This window comes from Sitophilus oryzae, unplaced genomic scaffold, assembly GCF_002938485.1.
Source record: "Sitophilus oryzae breed Bouriz unplaced genomic scaffold, Soryzae_2.0 scaffold_942_pilon_pilon, whole genome shotgun sequence".
NCBI lineage: Eukaryota > Metazoa > Arthropoda > Insecta > Coleoptera > Curculionidae > Sitophilus > Sitophilus oryzae.
Window position 1 is genome coordinate 2885381 of NW_022147575.1, and position 20639 is coordinate 2906019.

Consider the following 20639-nt stretch of genomic DNA (forward strand, 5'->3'; position numbering starts at 1 on the left):
TTCTCTGTGATGATGCACTTTAAAAATTCTGCTCGGTCATACAGTAATAATTGTTTTAAAATCATTAATCCAAGTTTTATTAGGATGAGCAAGCTCAATATAAAAAAGTAATAGGCGTAAAATTTTTACTAATTGCGGTCATAATGCAGGCCGGTTTAGTTTTTCGCTTATATTAACTAGATATAAAATGAAATTTCTAAATTATTGGGGTTTAAAAGTTGTAAATGAATTAAACATATATATCATTTTACCTAGAGATCCTAGATTGTAGAATGTATGGTTTATAATTAATTTTTTATAGGTTGAAATAGTGTTTAAAAAGCATGGAATCTTTAGTTATAATTTAAAATTTTACAGACATATTTGTTTAATTTCTTTTTTATTTTTAACGAGAGAATATACCGTATGATCGAAAAAAAACGGCGTCCAGTTGGCTGGGAAATGACGATCAATGACATTTCCCATATAAATTTACATATAAAATGACAGCGATCTTCATTTCATAGCCATCGTTGACGCCGTTTTTTCTCGATCATGCGGTATATGAACTATTTATAATACTCCATAGATAGCTATTCTATTATTAAACTATGTTATGTTATATTTTTTAACAAAATTTATTGATGTCTAAAAATTATAGTTTTGAACACGGGAGTGTAGTGGCAATATTTAAGTAATGTACTTGATTTAAATTAATTTTTTATCTAATTTATAAATTTCTTACTGGGAGGTATAATTACCCCCATTATTCCTCCTATATATACTCACCTGATCTTGAATCATTTTATTAGGATTCCTGGAAAAATTCCCGGGTTATTCACCAGTGAAACAGAAATCTACAAGATAAAAGTTATTTTTTCTTGTAAAACGCCTCTGCGTTAGACCGTCGAATGAAAGAATTGGGAAGATACGCAACCTAATGGGCAAATTCGTGACAAGGATGATATGATTTCCCCTTACGTCTCAAGCGCTGTACGGTGTTCGTTCCGCGGCCAACGCATAAAAAACTCATTTTCTCCAATTCGGCTAGCGAAGACATATCGAAGACGGTGTGGAACTGAGAGTAACAGTGTTGCCATATTAAAATGTGTAATATCTGTAATACGTTTGACGAAAATATCTTTGAATGAAAAATCCGCATGTATGTGTTGAAAATTTATTCGTGTTAAATATAGAATAAACAACAAAAATAAAAATTCTTTTAAAGGTACTGAATCTTACGCATGATCGAAAAAAATCGTTTAGTTAGCTTGGAAATGAATAAACGACATTTACCATAATATTTTACATATGATATAACAACGATCTTCATTCCCAAACCAACTCTCACGCCGTTCTTTATTTAATCATATAATATTATATTATATTGTGCAATGATAGAAAACCCGTATTATTAACGTACTGCACCGAAAATCCGTAAATCTACTGGCATCCGTAATTCTGGCAACACTGTCTCTAGCAATCACCCACTCTGTCGACTGAATGCAGAACTTCTATACAGCATTATTTATCCGCTGCGCTGTAAACGACTATCAGCGCGCAGCGGCGCAGAGCAAAACTAAATCTCGGACATGTAACGGTAACGCCATCTACATGTTGGACATGTTCTGTGCCACTATTTGTGCGACTCTTATTATTTCTTCAATCAACGGTTAGACGGAGATGGGCTAGTTAGTGACTTTTTTTACTCATAAACAAATTTAAAAAAATAAAGATGAGAAATAAATAAAAACAAAAACAAGAAAGCAAAACTAATTTTAATCGTCTAAACGAAACTATTATGCAAATACTTTGATTTTTTACTACAGATATGTCTATTAAAATCATTGACGAGTAGAAATAAATCTAATAAATAATAAAAAAATAATTCTGAAGTAAATTAATATTGTTCTGTCGTTTTTCTTGTACAAAACTGAAGGCCCCCTTTTTAATAATGTGGGCAAACAAGACTGGCAAGCATCAAACAAGCCCCAGGCAGCACAAGTCGATTTCCCTGCAGAATTTCAAGTTTTCCGACAGGAACAATTGCCCTTTTGACAGAATAGATTTATATATTATGTTTAGAACAAATGTTTAGAAAAAGAACAATTCTCCGTTGATCGGTTCATCTCCGGGGAATTCATATGTTGAGAAATTAGTAAAAGTAAATATTTTACGATCTTAATAATGTTTTAGTTTTAAAGCTATCGTTTGTATACTTTGTTTTTCTATTTAATGTTTGGCATTTTGAGACAATAATATAGAGCATACCAAATTTTAATTGGTATCGCTTATATAAGAATATTTATTCATAATTTGTAATAAATAAAAAAATATTTTTTTCCTAAAAATCGTACTTTCCCTAAAAGTATAAAAAGTGACGAAAGTATTAATGATACTTGACAGATTTGTTTACTTATTAATTATTCATAACACTTAAGGAAAAACACAAATATAAAAATGTACGAGGGTCGATTTATTTATAGATTTCATCATACAGCTTTATAAATATTAATAAATCTTCGTCAAGTGCTTAATAGAATTCTTCAAATTATCTTAAATGCAAATTTTATCAAACCAAAAAAAGAACGTTATCTATTAATTAGTATAGTTTAATAATAACATAAGCAGTTTAAATATAAAAATTGGAGTATATAAATAAGTGCGAGATAATTTGACAAGGGATATGTTTTTTGTAGAAACTAGATGTTTTGGAGAAACTTAGATGCAATAAAAATAAAAAACACAACGGATTTTTTTTGTGAAGTTTTTAAAGTGTTATATTTTTGAATCATGGATTTTTTACCAAACTGTATATAAATCTATCAACTTTAGTTCATAGACTTTTTACCCTAACTTTATGATCAACATCAAAAAGTAACGATAATTGAAAAAAAATGCAAAATGTTTGTGGCAAGTTCATTTTGTTCTTAAAAATTAAACAAGGTATGTGTTGACATGAGTCAAAAAACAAAAAAAATCAAGATACATTACTAAAATTAAACAGAAATGAAGTATTAAAACTTACCAAGTTAAGAGCTCCATCCTTTTCTGAATCGAGAGAGTTCTCATCGTGAATCTCTGGATTGTTGTCACTATTGATACTGTGATCGTCTCCACTAAAATCTTGATGATCGCCATCTGCAACAAATATATTTTTTTTAGTTTTGTCATAATCCAGAAGTATATGATTCACTATTTCTAATATCATAATAATATACAAAGTAATCAACAGGTTTCGACAAAATTTGTATAACACACGTTTATATTCTTCGTACTACTTCGTGAAACAATCACGGCCAAACGTTGTGGTGGCTTGAGAGTAAGTAAACATGGAGTATGAATAAATATCATTAGTTTGTAATTGAGTGTAATGTAATACCACTATATTTTAAACTGATATGAAAAATCATCTAGATGCACTGTTTTGCACGTTGTTTTCTGACAGTTGCCGATACTGATTTGTAATATATTTCCAAAACTTAAATTATATTATATAACTTAAATATAGTATTAAATTATTTAAAAAATGGTCTAATTATTTCTTATTTTTAATGGAATTATATCAAAGCAATGTTATTATTATATACAACAGTATCTTTTACAGTTTTTACAAACCAATAAGAGAACATTGTTTTTGAAAAATGTCCGTGGACCACACTTTTATTGACATCGGGTCAATCAATAATTCTTCCAATCAGTTCGATGTATTGATAATGTTGCCAGTGTTGTTCATCAAGCAATACTACTGTTATATATTAAGGCCGTAAATAAACATAAGATATACAATTTTATATACTAATTCATTTAACAAAATTAAATAATAAAAATATTGTAATTATATTCCTGCAGATTAAGTGAAAAGTTTTGGTCTTAAATATCTATACATATTATAAACGAGTGTTCAAATATTAATCTTGAGGAATCAACAGAAAACGAGATGTAATTAACGAAATGTCATCGCATCAACAGATATTTTAGAAACGTCTAGGTTTACTTATTTCACTGAGATTTATCAAAAAAAGTTCTTTGCCTCGGGTATGGATACCGACACGTCATGGAAATGAACCGAAATTGATCGAGACAACAGGTGACGCCAAAAAAAAATCCCCCAAGCCATTCTCCGCAATTTCACGAGTAGTTTTGAGGCGCTTTTAAGAGTCTATTACGCTTTACTTTCGGATCGCTCTCAGGGGTCGGGTTATACATATATCGCCTTAGCCCGATACTGTCGTGTTAAGCCACACCCAAAATTCCAGACACACGTTCTTTGATTAAGGCTTGATTAAGGTTTGCAGTGCTTCAGCATTTGCCATAAAATAGGGAACAATTTATTACAAAACCATACAAATTATATATCACTTTAATCACAAAACTTCAATCTACTTCCGTATAGTAACGGAATTTTAAATGATGTCTTTATTTTCGAGAAAATTTAGTCCAAACATAAGGAATATTTTGTTGATGTTTGACCATCAAAATCTTAAAAATAAAGAAGTTGTCTAAAAATTGTGCTACAATACAGATATAGTATAATCCTTTATCTTTAATTTCCTTCTTCATTTGTGTAAAAATACCTAGCAAGTTTTACATAAAACATTAAATGCTGAACGCTTATTTTGCTACTTTTTCGGACCAGTGAAATGGACTCTTAAGAACCTAAAGTAGGTAAGTCAAGACAAACCGAAATAGACCTACTGGACAAGAAAGACAATCGGAGACAAGTCAAAACGTGACAAAGTTAGGCGATGAAACAGGACCTTGACCTGCTTCGGCCTATTCTCCGAATAGTGAAGAGGGTGTATTAAGCTTGTATTTAACTGAAACTAACCTGGAGCTTTTTACTGAACACAAAAACAAATTAAAGCGTTTTTTGTTAACAGAAACCGCACATATTGTGCGCTTTTTTCTCTTTTCTTCTTAAATCGAATCGATTTGGATCAAATTTCACGGATTAGCTGGCCAAGTTTTTGTTCTGCCGTTGCAGCGACTACCCTTTGCCGGTTAAAAATTCACCCCAGTCGCCCTTAAACTGGCGTTTGATCGTCGCTGAAACGTCCGCTTTTTTATGATTGATTGGCGACCGAGAAGGCGAGAATATATCACCCCCTCACGCCAACGAACGATGATTTTTTATGGCTTCAATGATTTCAAATTGGACTCGAATTAAGGTAGGTTCATATACACGCGAATTGTGAAATGCGAATTGCGAATATTGAATTTCAAAAAATAGTTATTTTTTACGATATTACTAATTATATATTATTATTACGATAAATGGTATTTTATCGTCGTGTATAAAACAATACTTTTTTCATAGCGAGTTACGTTTTAAAAAATATTCAGAAATTATTATTTCAAGGAATTTATTACGAGTAGAAAAAATATTGTACTCGGTTGGGGTTGGTTTCTATGTAATTTGACAAATAAATAAAGCTGTCTCTTTAGTTGTCAGTTTTGAGTCAATATTTTTTAATTCTCTTTCGTATCGATTGCTGGTTGAATTGGAGCCAGAAATCGCTCAAAACGAAATAAGTAAATTACCAACAGATATTCAGGCTGAGGCGACAAACTCCATATCCAAACTACTTCCATTTAAATCCCGAATAACTTGAAAAGGAATACAAAAATTTTCAAAAATGGAAGAAATTAAAAAACGTTTGAGAAGAAATAAACTTTTTAACCTATCCTCCTTGTTAAAGTATCATTTAATCTACCTTTGCGGTTAAAGTACTATTTTATCTACTATTTTTGATAGATATAAGGCAATTTTAATAGTTGCTATGGTAAAAAATACAAATAGGCATCCCTAGAATTAATTTCGAATTTCGCTATTACATCAACTACGTAGGTAAATAAAAGATTAGGTTATATTTTGCGATATTTTCACAATTCGTGTGAATATGAATCTACTTTTAACGTGATTATTTTTTAAAACCATCTTTTTATGGTACTCTGGCTCCATACACGTAGTAGTAATTTTTTAAAACTAGAAATTTTATTTTTTCCAAATAGCCAAACACTAAAATACAGCTTTCTAGTTGTATATGAATTTGACATGACAGCCTCTATGTTGACTGCCGTTTAGTTGACAAAATGGTGGCAATCTGTTAAGTTTAATAATTTTAAATCATTATACATACTGTGTTTACATTCAGGGAAGAAAAAAAAAGATGACGTCCATACCTATCAATTTATTTCACTAAAAAAGTTTCTAATATTTTTTAACTATGGATGGATTTACTTTTTTTTTATATACCGGCGTCTCAAATATGGCATATAACATATAACTTTTATATTTTTTTCAGATAAACGAGATTTGGTATGTTAGTATATGACATAAATTAAGATTGATTGACCTATTCGATTGTTTTTGTTCACTTCCTGTTTCACCGGAAATGACTACAACTTTAGATTTTTAAATGACACCCTCGGTATTTTTTTACTTTATTCGATAGAAAATGACACTCTGAATAGAATGACATAACAAATGTCAGCGTGATATTTTCGCGTACGGTTTATTTGAAATTGTAACATGCGGTTCATAACGACAATTTGACTCGAAATACGAAGTGTGTGGTATCAAATTATTCATAAAAAAATGCCTTTTCCTAATATGCTAATGAGCCACCCTTGTTCCATTTGAAAAAATTGAGATATGATTAAAAATACGATTTGACCATCAAGAACAAGACATGAAAAACATTAAACGATTAAATCTATTCTCCCAAGATTCCTTGATTAAAAATTAGTGTTTTTAACACAGCGATGGCACTCTAGATTGAAATATAAAATTTAAACAAAAACATAAAATTTATGTTGAAACTTATTATGTCCTTACTTTTAGTAGTCCTTATGAATAAGTATTTTGGAAAGACGATACCATGCTGTAACTATATCTCCGCCCCAAAGAAATCAACATCCAATAAACGCCCATGTTTAATAATTTAAAAAGAGGCCGACACGTGTCGGGACAAGCTCGTGCACGTGCGACCTTTTTTATTAAAAGGGGTTAGGCGGTACTTAGGGTTTTATTTATCTTCTTTGGCTGGTTTCTTTAGAATTCACCGTCATTTTATGACGTATTTATATTACGTGATGTAGATTAATAATTTAAATACATTTTAAAATTATTTGATACTAATTCTGTCATATTTATTTCAAACCAATAATCAACGAGAATATTCGTATAATTTAGTAAAATTACACTGTAAATTAATATAAATAATGAATAATAAACACAACATTTAAATAAAAACAGACCACAGGCCACACAAAACAAATTTTTGGTTAGTAGTATTCGGAGATATATGTAGATGTAGGATAGGTCATAGAATTATCGTTTTTTAATAAAAATTATAATAAACATTATAAAATTATAAAGCTAGAATATAATATAAGATATGAGGCACCTGTCATTGTGCCTTCAATAAAAACAAGTGGAGTTCGAGTTTCGTGCATTATACCTGCCCATACCATAATGCTTCCTCCTTGAAACGGGACACGGTGTTGAGCAGCATTCAAGCGTGCTCGTCTTCCAGATGATCTCGAGACTAAAGTTCGTCGCGAGTCTGACACTAGGCCTATTCTTGTTTCATCACTAAATATGACGAAATTCCAATTAGGTCAATTTGCTCTCATCTCCTCAGCTCATTGTAGTCGCGTAATTTTGTGCTGTAAATTAAGCTTCGGAACACGTAGAGGCCTCCTTAAATGTAATACTCTGTCATGGAGTCTTCTTGCTATGGTCTTTCTTGAAATATTTACTCCTTCAAGGCGAGCTAACTCATATTTAATAGCAGTACTAGAAAACAGGGGATTGCGTCATGCAATTAGGGATATTTGACGGTCTTACACAGCAGTAGTAACTCTCTCTCTACCTCTTCCAGTCCGGTCTGTAACCTCGTTTGTCTCCCTGTTTTTTTTTAATATTCGCGAAACATCGCTTTGGTTAACTCCTACAATTTCAGCTATTGCAACTTACCGATAGCCCTGTAGAGACAGTGACTATTCTGACTCTATTAAACTGTGAAATAATGTTTCTAGGTATTTTAAGTCCAAAACAATGGTCAAATTTCTTCTGAAACCCAAGAGACCACAAATCAAAATATGCAAGAATTTGCATTGGGTTTGAACGACAAACATTGTTTACCATATCCATTTTAACAAAAAAAATGTTTATTACAGATTGTCAAAGCGATGTATAAAAAAAGATTCTTTAAATTCCTTTCCGGATATTTTTAAACGATATATGCAATAATTTTGGCCATGTGTATAGTTTGCTAAAAAATCATTAATATAGGGTTAAAAATAACACAAATATAACTATATAGTTGCGTTTTTTTGCATCTGAGTGTAATACATTTTTACATACATGTGGTGTTTTTTCTACGTTTTTTTTCAAACACGTTTTGGTCCATTTTAGGTCTATTTAGTCAGTTTGATGGAGTTTGGTGCGAAAAAATCACTGTTGCATGAGTGCTCCGGTCTCCCCTAAATGTAAAAATTCAGATGGTGTGAAATTTTCACTTGAGGCTTATCTGTCCGTTATTCGCTTTATCGAGGCCCATGCAAGACTTAACATGCTTAAGGAAACTGGCCCGGAAAATTGCTGCACATATTTTCCGCATTATTGTACACGCTTAGAGGTTTTCCAGTAAAAAAGTTACAAGAAAAACAAATAAACTGCTATTCAAATTTCACTTATTAAAATTACAATTACTTTAAGCAAAACCCATAACAGTTTTTTGTTTTTGTTTTTGTTTTTAGATGAAACTTGCCAATTACACATTAGTTTAGTGTCTAGTTTTTTTCTAAAAACCGGGAATTCCCGGTTCTTTTGAGACATCAAAAGACTGAGACTCGAAATTATTAATTCCCGGTTCTTTTGGTACTTTCGGGACTCGGTAATAATAATTAAAAACATATTTTTTTACGTGAGAAAGTCCTTTGATACTTTCAAGCGGTCGAAATCAAACTCTCCTAAATAAGCTATCTCTTACTGTTCTTACTTCTGAAGTTGTTTTGAATTTTCTATAATGTTTATTTATTAGCAATTATTGAAGTTTAAGTATGATATTTTATTATTTAGAATAATATTGCTGAATGTATTACATAGTTATATTGTTTTGTTATTTTTTTATAGGCATTTGCATCTTTAATTGAAAATTGAAATTATCTTTTTTTCTAATTTAGTTAAGTTGGTTTCGAGGTTGTTTGATGTTGTTTGATGTAATTGTTAAGCTACCTATGTGTTTTCATTTTTTTTCGCTTGTGTTCATTATTTGTGTTCATGTTTACTTTCTCATGACTTAATAATTTTATATTATTTTCGTTTGAAACTCAATTTTTTATCGGTTTTACTTTTGAGAACCATACTTTGCTTGCTAATTGACCAACTCCACAAACGTTGAACGAAAATAATTTAGTACGGTTCTGGAAACTCTAATTAATATTACCAGTTAGGGTTCAGATCTTTTTGGCCATCACCGAACCGGGCCTCGGTAACAATAATGAAAAAAATATTTTTTTGTTACGCGAGAAAGTCCTTTGATACTTTATAGCGGTCAAAATCAAACTCTTCTAAATAAGAATGATGCTATTTCATATTGTTCTTGCTTCTTTTTTCTTTCGAAATTCCTATAATATTTATTATGTTATGTTTTAATAGATATTTGCATTTTTAATTCAATATTTTAGGGCTTTTGTCTCAAATTCAGTTAAGTTGGTTTATGTTGTTTGAAATTTAAGTTACCTATACTTGTGTTCATGTTAATTTTTTGATGACTGATTACTTAATAGTTTTATATTATTTGCATTAAAAATCTTTTTTAAAAAAGTTTTTATCTATTTTATTTTGGAAAACCATCCCTTGCTTTCTGATTGATGAACTGCACCCACCATTGAACAAAAATTAGTCAGTACCGAAAAAAACGGTTCCTAAGAGGCGCGGTACCGAAATTCCCGGTTCCAAAAAACAGCTCCGGTTCCAGAAACCCTAATATTCTATAACAAGGTCTTTTAATTTTAATATTTTGTAAAAAACATCGCTTCCAGTGTAACCACATCGATCGTACGAATATTTTGTCCGAAGAATATTTATTTTAAACTTTTTAAATTCCATTTTAATCATCACCCTTCGCTATCAAAATGGCGCGCGCCTCGTCTATTCTTCTTTTTTCACTCTCAAAGGGGTCCTAACCCCTTCTCATTCTGCCGCGTATTATCGCAGGGGTGGCACGCTCGATTTTTGATTAAGAAAAATCACCATTGGCGCACGCGGTCTACTACTATACAGATTAGGGTTAAACCCGGTTTAGTGGAACGTTCACAATGCAAAAGAATCGGAGGGGGAGGGGGACAGACGCGGTAAACGACGTCATCAATCTCTTTTAATGACGTGGCGGTTTTGAATTTTGACTCTCCCTCAGAGAGCTGGCCCGCTGTTCGGTCACTTTTGGATTGGGTGTAAACAAGAATGCGATTAGCTGTTTTTGGAGGTGAGAATTTTATCGAAGAATAATTTGAGGCGGTTGGAATAAATGAATTTATAAAACAGTTGTATTTTTTGTTATAGAAAGCTCTAATATAAGTATGTTTTATACGAGAATTCGCAATTTTTGCTTAAAATATTGTTGGCACGTTCAATTTTTTGGTTTGGTTTGCTGCTATTTTATTATCCGTCTACTAAAGAGTCCATGACTATCATTCTAATTTATCGTCTGTCGAAATTTTCCCTGAATCGTTTTTAATTTTCTCTAAAACGGTATGGAAATTTGAAGTACAAACGGAATTAATCATTTTAAAACAAGCAAACATTTTTATAAAGGATGTTTTGTTTTCATAAAAAAGTTTTTCCTCTTGGGGACATACTGTACATAAGTGAGTCAGTGGGATAATTGTTATGTGGGATTATCTTATTTACTTAAGTTATGGAAAAATTATTATACTAATAATATTTATTATTAAACTCTATGTGTGTCAAGATAAAATAACATTAATTCGTATTAGCAATAAACTAACTGTTCGCATATATTTGTAAACTTTATAATATATTTTTCATTTATAAAAGCGGCAAGAAAAAAATATTTTTGACATATTCCATATAAAATATGAAAGTAACCTATGAAATAATTTTAATGTTATCTTATTTCAATTTTCTTTAAATTATTTGCTTTTAATATATGTATATTTTTTAATAGGTTTATTAAAACTATATTTAATTGGAATTCTAAAAATGGTAACAGTAAGTAGGTGTTATTATTTAAGCCAAAAAAAGGTTTGTGAACTTACCATCATGGGATAACGGTGTTGGGGGCTTATCTATCTTAGTAAGTAAATGCTTTGGTTCAGCTGAAACAACAGAAATAAAATTAGTTTAAAAGAAACTCATAAAAGTATTGGAAATGATTCGTTGAAAACATATGGTTGTATATTATTATCTTGACAAATGATTTTATGTTAGTGTGCAAATACAAGACCAAGACTTCATTGGTCTTCGCCTTGCAGGGTCCCGATGTCTTGTTCTTGGTTTGCTGCAAGACATTTGGAAGTTTTTTCAATTTAAAAGAAATAACATTTTGAGAACCGCTAGAATCAGTCAGTATAGATAAATGAAACAAGTTTAGATTGGAAAGTGCCCATAAGGACAATGTACACACTATTTGGCGCTATTCTTGCAACGGTCGCTACTCAAACCTTTTGATAATTTGGGATCGGTTCGGCTTTTTCCGGAATTATATCGTCAAATAATATTGTTTATTCAAATTTATTATTATTTTCTTTTAATTTTATAAATAAAATACAGTGTGTTGCATACAAGAAACTTTATTTTATATAAGGACATGCATGAAATAGCTATGAAACATTGGAAACCGACGTTATGTCACGATCCACCATGGTTTTTGCAGTTCACAGCACAGCTTTTTAAGTTTTTAATGCCACTTTTTCACAATTATTACGGGTTTGAGTAAATAAAACTTAAATTAAACTCACAAGATAGCATTTAAACACTTTTCGGAATTTTTTCAATGAGAGCGGTTTAGATTGGTTTAGATTTTGAAAGATTTTATAATTTTTGAAGATTTTAACAGTTTTTAAATAAAGTACTTTTCAATATTAAACACCATTGAAAACAAGAAGCAAACGTAAAAGCAGAGAATAGGTACATTAAAAATGCATAAAAGATAAATTTTATAATATTATTAATTCACAAAACATCTCCCTTTAGAACTTTTTCTTTAATGGCCATAAGTGGGAGTAAAAGACCAACCGCCCGAACAAACACTAGAGGCGCCACCGGTCACCAAATGGTGCAAAAATTCCGAAAATTTAATCATTTAATTTTGACACAAGGGGTCGCGCTTAACTTTTGTAATTTGATTTCAATATTCATTGCTTTCAAACTATATTATTAGACTTTGTTGTATTGTGTGAGTGCATAAAAATGTTTTCTTAGTATAAAGTTGCATTATATTAATTTAAATTATATTACATACCTATTTAAAATTCAAATATTATGACATGTATGTCAGTTGCCGTGTAAAATGTCATCTTGATCAAAATCTTGAAAACAAAAAGTTAATTATTGTCAGAAATAGTTAAAATCATGTTAAAATATTAAAATATTTACAAGTTATAATTAGATATTTTCATAATGGTAGAGCGTAATGTTGATATGCAGGTCCAAAACAAAAAGTGCCGTTATATTTTTCAGTTTTCGTTGTCAGCTGCGGAAGGTTCAGTGATTTTAGTATTGTCGGATATTTTTATTTGTGAAATAGAAATATTGCATTTGGATTGCAAAACTAAAAGTGGAAGTTTTATTGCAATGTAAGTAAGCGTTTGTCCATTTTATATTTTACTTTTTTCATACCTACGACAAATATACATATATTGAAATTTAAAAATTCGTTTTATTTAAAAAATGTTAGAAAACGAGCCTATAATCCTGTAATTGACATAATTGTAATGTAATATATTCCATTTAAATGCAATATATTACTTTACAATTAGAAAAATGTAAATTTAAAAAATATATACAAGCATTAGGTAATTGAAATTTTTAGAGTGCGAACAAACACGAGAGGCGCTTTATTATTTACTTTCATTTCTTAACATGACAGATGAACTTCTAAAGGGGGATGTTTTGTGGAGGTATTGAAATTTAAAAAACGTCAACATTTGACGTTTCCAATATTTTACCAAACCGTTCCGTATCAAACCGATGTTTTTCAGGAACCGCTTTTTACCCTAGTTTACCAGTCGCCTGGCTTTGCAACGGAATACAGCCTAAATTTATTTGGTTTAGTCAGTTGTCATGTTGTCAATATATTCAACGCCGGCGCCGTGTCAAACTTTGGCCGTGTGTTGCCACATGAACAAGAAAGTATACACTCTAAATTATGAATATGATAATAATTGTGAATATCAATTTAAATACATTTTTAGCAAGTGTACATTTAAGTGGCTAACTCATTTATACATACGCGTAATAATTATTTTTAGCGAATCATTATCATTAGAACTTAATAACCAAATTAGCAGTATTTAAAATTGTATACTTTTCCGCGTTTTTGACGGAATTAAGATAAGATGCGAACGATATGAATTTGTAAACATTTTTTTTGTCGACGCTTTTGATCTTGCCTTAAATATTCAGAATTCTAATCCCTCCTTTCGAGCATTTATTGGCAACGCGTTATCAGATATTAGTAATATTTACGACATATTACTATTCTAGATTTAAGTATGTAATCCTTTTTTAAATATTTATAACCTTTGTAATTTTTCTTGAGTGTGTCACTTTCTCCGGAATTATACAAGATGACAATTTGAAAAGCCGAAATAAGGAATATTTTTCACAGTAAAAATATTAGAAGTACGAAATTAAATACATATAGGCGGACTGAAGTGTTAAGCTTCATTCAGAACCTCGCAATTAGTGGAATAGCTTAATGGTTTCAATTAGCGTAGAAGTTTGTTCCTCTAATTTGAATGTCAGCATTTAGAACGTCAAAATTAGTGATAGGAATTTTCAATTAATGGAAAAAGTTAACAAACTTTTCACTTTTCCACTCTCTATACTTTAAAACTTGCGAGGAATGTCATTTTGGCCTTTGATCATCGTCGCCAAGAAGAAATTTGGTTAGAAATCAAAAGTTTATTGTTTTGTAAGCTAAATAATGGAGTTTCTCTATGTATACAACTGATTATCGCAAGATGTTGCTAGGATATTTTATTAATTTTAATTGTGTTTTTTAGACATTTTGAATGATCGTACACTAAAAAGTATAAAGGGTAACTGAAACCACTAATTTATTCCACTAATTGCGAGGTTCTGAATGAAGCTTTAATAAAAAATTAAATATAAGGAAATTGAAACAACTTTCGTTGCACGTCATCCATGACACCATGCGTCGTCTTACGGAGTTTGCTGTTGGTCGTATTATGATGTGCAACGAAAGTTATTTTAATTTCCCTGTCTAAGCCACGATTTTAATATTATTTCAATGCCATCAACATCGGAACTGCGTGAAATACAGAGCAAAAACTTCTGATTTCTGCTGTATCGAGCGCTGCGGTCGGAATTTTTAAAATCAACTGAAATGCATCGAGCCTAAAGTCTTCTTCTTCTTATAGTACCATCTTATAATGAAGGTTGGCAACAATCGCGGCGAAACACTGTCTGTCCTGTGCAGCTCGAAACAGTTCGTGTGAGTTCAGTCCAGTCCAGTCTCGTAAGTTTTTCAATCAAAAGTGCTTGCGTCTCCCAAGTTCTCTTCTGCCTTTTACCTTTCCTTCTACAATCAACTTCAGAAGCTTTGCTCTGCTATTGCGCATGACATGGCCCAGGTATGCTGTCTTTCATTTTTTTATATTTGCAAGTAATTCCCTTTCCTTGTTAAGCCTCCCAAGAACCTCGTCACTGCGTACATGATATGTCCAGGGTATTTTCAAGAGTCTTCTGTAGATTCACATTTCAAAAGCTTCCAACAATGGTGTTCATTTTAATCGTCCATGTCTCACAATTGTATAAGAGGATTGAGTATACATAACAATGGACGAAACGCAGATGTATGTTGATGTTGAGTGATCGGTTACATAGTAGGTTTCTCATTTTGTTAAACATTGATCTAGCCTATTCTATACGCGATGTAATTTCTAAGTCGGAATCAAGGTCCGATGTTAGCAAGGATCCCAGGTATTTGAACTTATTTACCGTGTCTACGCATTGTCCGTATACTCGTATGTTGGATGGTGAAATATTTCTCCTACTAACGATCATTATATTGGTTTTCGCCGTGTTTATTTTAAGGACCAATGGATCTCCTTCCCGAACTATGTCGTCTAGAAGTTCTTGAAGAGCCTCAGGGTTGTCAGCGATAATCGCGGTGTCGTCTGCATACCTAAGGTTGTTAATTGGGACGCCAGTTATTTTTATGCCAATGCCTTTATCTTGTAGGGCCTTATCGAATATATATCCCGAGTATATATTAAACAATAAGGGAGACAGTCCACATCCCTGACGAACTCCACGTTGTACTGGTATTTCGTCTGTTTCGTCTTGCTTTATAACCTTATGTATGCTGTCTGATTCCAATATAGTGTTTTTAAGTATTGGATATCGTTCTTGTCTAAACTTTTTTCTTGCAAGATGTTAAACAGCACAGTGTGTTCTACTTTATCAAAGGTCTTTTCGTAGTCGATGAAACAAATGTATACGTCTTTTTGTTGGTCTCTACATTTCTGTAAGAGAACAGACAGACCAAACATTGCTTCCCTGGTCCCCATTTAAATCAATTTCACATTTTTTGTAAATTATTCCTACAGACTTAGTGAATGAAAATAATAGAAAAATTGTACTTTACAGATAATAAATAAGGTTACTGTAAAAGAAAACCATCCATACCTCAAACATAATAGGAAATAAAAGTAGAGTCCATCCATTAGGCCCGAATGTCTCGACCGACGCGACGTAGGCGAGAAAATAGAGAATGTAAGGACGTGTATAAAGTAGGATATATGCAAAAGCCCCGAGTCCCTTCGGGCGTCGAATAATAGCCTGGGGTCGCCGGGCCCCAGGGAGCCCTAAAGGCTAAACTACCCGAGACGGACCGAGATGGACATTTTTCCCGCAAATGGTCCTCCTTATGTGTCCGCATTCATAAATAAGGCAACGGCTAATGTACATAGTTCCAAATGGAAACGCAAGCAAAGGAGACAGTATCTGTAATGGAAAGTAGAAAAGAGATAATGAAAAATTAAATTTCATATCACAACAGTACAACTTTTTGTTTCTCAAAAGTTCAAATTTTTTCAGATAAAAAATACCATACGCCGCGGAAGATTCAAGGAGAACGGTAGTTTATATCGAAATTAAATTTTGGCAGGATATGTAGTATAACTGAAAGCATTTTATAAAAATATATAGAGTTATACAGGGTGTCCCCCAAAAAAGTTACCTACACATCAAAGTTGTGTTTTTTTAATGGAACACCCTATATATTAATTGAATTTCCGATTCTACGAAAAAAAAATAAAGAAGACTTCTATTAAAGAAGCATACACCTAAAATCTAAGGATTTTGACATATTTCATATTTTGTGAAAATGAAGAGTAAATTTTAAATTTCGATAACAGCTACCTACCTAAATCTTAGTTGACCTTGTATAGCTTGATATTTAATTACAGTAACCATTGTATATTAAACCAAATTGAAATTTGACCCGAAAAGTTATACAGGGTGAGATAAAATTAATATTGAACATTAGTCCCCTTAAAAATCAAGTTACTCCTTTATTTTAAATGAAACACCCAGTATATTTTTCCGGTGTTAAATGGGGAATTTATATATCTTCAAAATATTATTAAGTTTGCCTACCCCTCAGACAAAGATTTTACTAGATATTTTAATTTTTATGATTTTGCGTCAGTAGATCTTTATTATTTGAAAAAAATCTAGGTGGCTGTGTGATATATCTTCTTTTAATTTACCAAAAATTAAAGATTGTAGAGTAAAATACTTAAAGGTAATAAAAAGATACACGTTTAAAACATATTTTAATTATTACAGATTTAAAACTAGATATAAACCTATTTATAATTATCTGACAAAAATTAGCTAGATGAAATCAAATGCTCAAAATGCTTCCTTTGCTGTTAACTGCAAAAATGATTGTCTTTTCAAAAGGCCGATCCAGTCGTGTTAAGCCATATCTAAAATTCCAAACACACGTGCTTTGATTAAGGCTGGATTAAGGTTTGCAGAGCTTCAGTATTTACCATAAAATAGCGAGCAATTTGTTACAAAACCATATAAATTATATATCACTGTAATCACAAAACTTCAATCTATTTCCATACTGTAACGGAATTTTAAATTATGTCTATATTTTTGAGAAAATTTAGTTCAAACACAAGGAATATTTTGTCGAGGTTTGACCATCAAAATCTTAAAAATTAGGAAGTTGTTTAAAAATCTGCTGCAAAACGGATACAGTATAATTCTTTATCTTTAATTTCCTTCTTCATTTGTGTCAAAATACCTATAGTGACAGTTTTACATAAAACGTTAAATGCCGAACGCGTATTTTGCTACTTTTTCGGACTAGGTATATACTGAAATGGACTCTTAAGATTGAAGCATCAGACCAAATCAAATCAGTATACGGTTAAGGGACACCAAAAGAAAATCCTATCAAACTGAAAATTAATCGAACAACAACGACAGAGCAAAAATAAATTTTGGCAATTAATAATAATTGCAATTAAGCGAGAACGAAATACGGCGAGACGAATGGAACAGGGGAGGAGAAGGAGAAAGGGGGGGGGGAGGGATACCAAACGCGCGGTAAAAAATTAATCGCTTCAAAAAGCCGGGCAATAATATCCAGTAATTGGATCGAAGCGATGGATTGGTCCAATAATTCACGGGCCGGTATCAAATGCAGCATCTCCTGCTGCAATTAAGTCCTTCGATGTAATTGAAATAATATTTTCTCGGTTATGTTTCGGAGCGCGGATGATTGGGTCTCGCTGGACATTTGGAATTGTCAAGCCGAGAAAAAAAAAACGATTTTTCACTGAATCGGTCTGGTTAACAAAAAGGATCGTATCATTTTTCTCCTTATATTGTAGCTATCTATCAAATCCTTAATTATTATTGAATTGCTGGTAAGATTTAGACAATAAAGGAGCTTTATCACAAGTCAAGTGACTTGAACAAGTCACAGGAATTCAACTGACATGAAATAATGTTGAGTGTTTACACATTTGATATCAAAAAGGTTCTGGACTTTGAGTAAAAAGATTAAAAATCTATTACGCTGTACTATTTGGGTCGCTCTCAGGGGTCGTGTAAAGCGGGTATGTGGCCGAAGGAAATATATATTATAGTTCAGAAATCTGCCTAAGGCCTAAGGCCCGATCCAATCGTGTTAAGCCACAAAATTCCAAACACACGTGCTTTGATTAAGGCTTGATTAAGGTTTGCAGAGCTTCAGTATTTACCATAAATTAGCGAGCAATTTGTTACAAAATCAAATAAATTATACATCACTGTAATCACAAAACTTCAATTTATTTCCGTATTGTAACGGAATTTTAAATTATGTCTATATTTTCGAGAAAATTTAGTTCAAACATAAGAAATATTTTGTTGATATTTGACCATCAAAATCTGAAAAATAAAGAAGTTGTCTAAAAATGTGGTACAATACGGATATAGTATAATTCTTTACCTTTAACTTCCTTCTTCATTTGTGTAAAAATATCTAGCCAGTTTTACATAAAACGTTAAATGCCAAACGCTTATTTTGCTACTTTTTCGGACTAGTGAAATGGACTCATAAGGAAGGAGTATAATGCTGTATTCATGCATGAGTACACAGAAGTAGGGACCTGGGGTGGGGATACTTGACAGTTCTGTTTGACGATTCGTTTGACATATTTGAATTTGATTTGAAATTTTCTTGATTTGTCAGTCTTTACTGAACTTATTTTATGATATTATTATTTATTTTACAACTGGTAATTGTTTAATGGTAGTAAATCTAGAAGGAAATTACAATTGCAATTTGCAAAATCTATTGCAATTTATCGAAAATGACGTAAAATAGTTGTACCACCAAAAAACCTTAAAGTTTTTAGAGTTATATACAGGGCGAGTTTTAAGTAGGTGCAAATATACATATTTAGGGGTGGTATATTTCGACTTCAGGAACACGTCTATGTTTTTTAAGCTAAATGAAAATGTTGATTTTTTTTTTAAATTTTCCTGTATATTTTAAACAACTTTTTAGAACTGCCTGTTCACCGCAAATTTTCCCACGGTATATCTTAATCTCTGATATTACCATGGTCGCTGTTTTGCTCTACAGCACTTACAGCTTACAGCACTAACAAGGATCCAAGTATAAAAGAAATCCGGTGACTCTCAACATTTTTAAAAATATATATGTATAGTTTTTCAAATTTTCAAATTTGAGTAACCCGTTTGTTTTGGACTTATTTGAAAAACGGTAAAAAGAAAATATATTTCTTTTATTGAGATCTACCAACCGTGAGAATATTTGCACTTATTTAAGACTCACCCTGTATATCATAAATGTTTTAAAGTTGTTTTAATGTAACTACTACGAGAACTGCGAATGACTAGGTAGATATTAATTTTTGACAAATTTTTGTGTTCGTTTTAAATAAATGACATGGTTGTACTAGACAAAAATTATCATCGTTTGTCATTTCAAAGGTCACTATGACATCTTTTTTTTTGGTATTTTAATATTAAAAAAAATAAAAAATAGGCGTAGATGTGAGACACTGAATAATGACTAAATCTTTAGTATTTTGAAATAATGGAGATAATATTTTATAAACATAATTAGTGTCAATAAAGATGGATAGCGGGTTTTGCAAATACTGAATTATTGTTAAAATAAACAAGACAATAATGCTAAAATATGGGTGTGTATTCGTTACGATATCAATGAACTAGTCATGCTAATGTAAGTGCATTTTGATATTTTACACAATTTAAGAAAAAAATAATCGTCAGAATTAGTATACCATAAAAAACGGCATTAAAGTAGGCTCGGGAATGAAGATTCGTATTATTTGTATGTAAAATTATATGTGAAATGTCACTATCGTCATTTTTAAGCCAACTAAAAGGCGTTTTTTCGATGATACCGTATATTATGTTAACGTTTATAGAAAAAAAATATAAGGCAAAAGAAATTATTTTTTCATCATTAATAAAACTGCAGAAAAGTAAACTATATTTTATGAAATAAAATAAAATCTAGATACAGTTTCCTTTTTATTTATACAGGGTGAGTCTTAAATAAGCAATATATTTTTAGAGCTGGTAGATCTCGATAAAAGAAAAATATTTTCTCTTTATCGTTTTCAAATAACTCCAAAATAATCCAGTTATTTTTCATTTAAAATCTAAGAAAAAAATGATTTTTGGTTAAATATTAAGAACTGCTGTATCTTTCCTGGGTTTTCTTTCTTGTAAATTTAATCGACTACTTATGATGCCATATTATCAAGAAATTATGTTTTTTAACTAAAAATTCCAAATTTTCAATTTTTTTTTCGTGATATTTTGTTGTGTTATTTTTTTTTTCGAAATATACTACCTCAAAAAATATTTG

The 20639-nt window shown here is 31.2% G+C and overlaps 1 protein-coding gene across 1 annotated transcript in view; it reads right to left on the minus strand.

Moving 5' to 3' along the window:
* The window catches only part of LOC115891036 (POU domain protein 2-like), a 175903-nt gene that overhangs the window by 6733 nt on the left and 148531 nt on the right, over nucleotides 1–20639 (minus strand). Inside the window, exons 4-5 of the mRNA XM_030911429.1 lie at nucleotides 11272–11331; nucleotides 3008–3120 (exon numbers count right to left, since the gene is read on the minus strand). Coding sequence (XP_030767289.1) covers nucleotides 3008–3120; nucleotides 11272–11331 — 173 coding nt within the window. The remainder of the gene's footprint in view (nucleotides 1–3007; nucleotides 3121–11271; nucleotides 11332–20639) is intronic.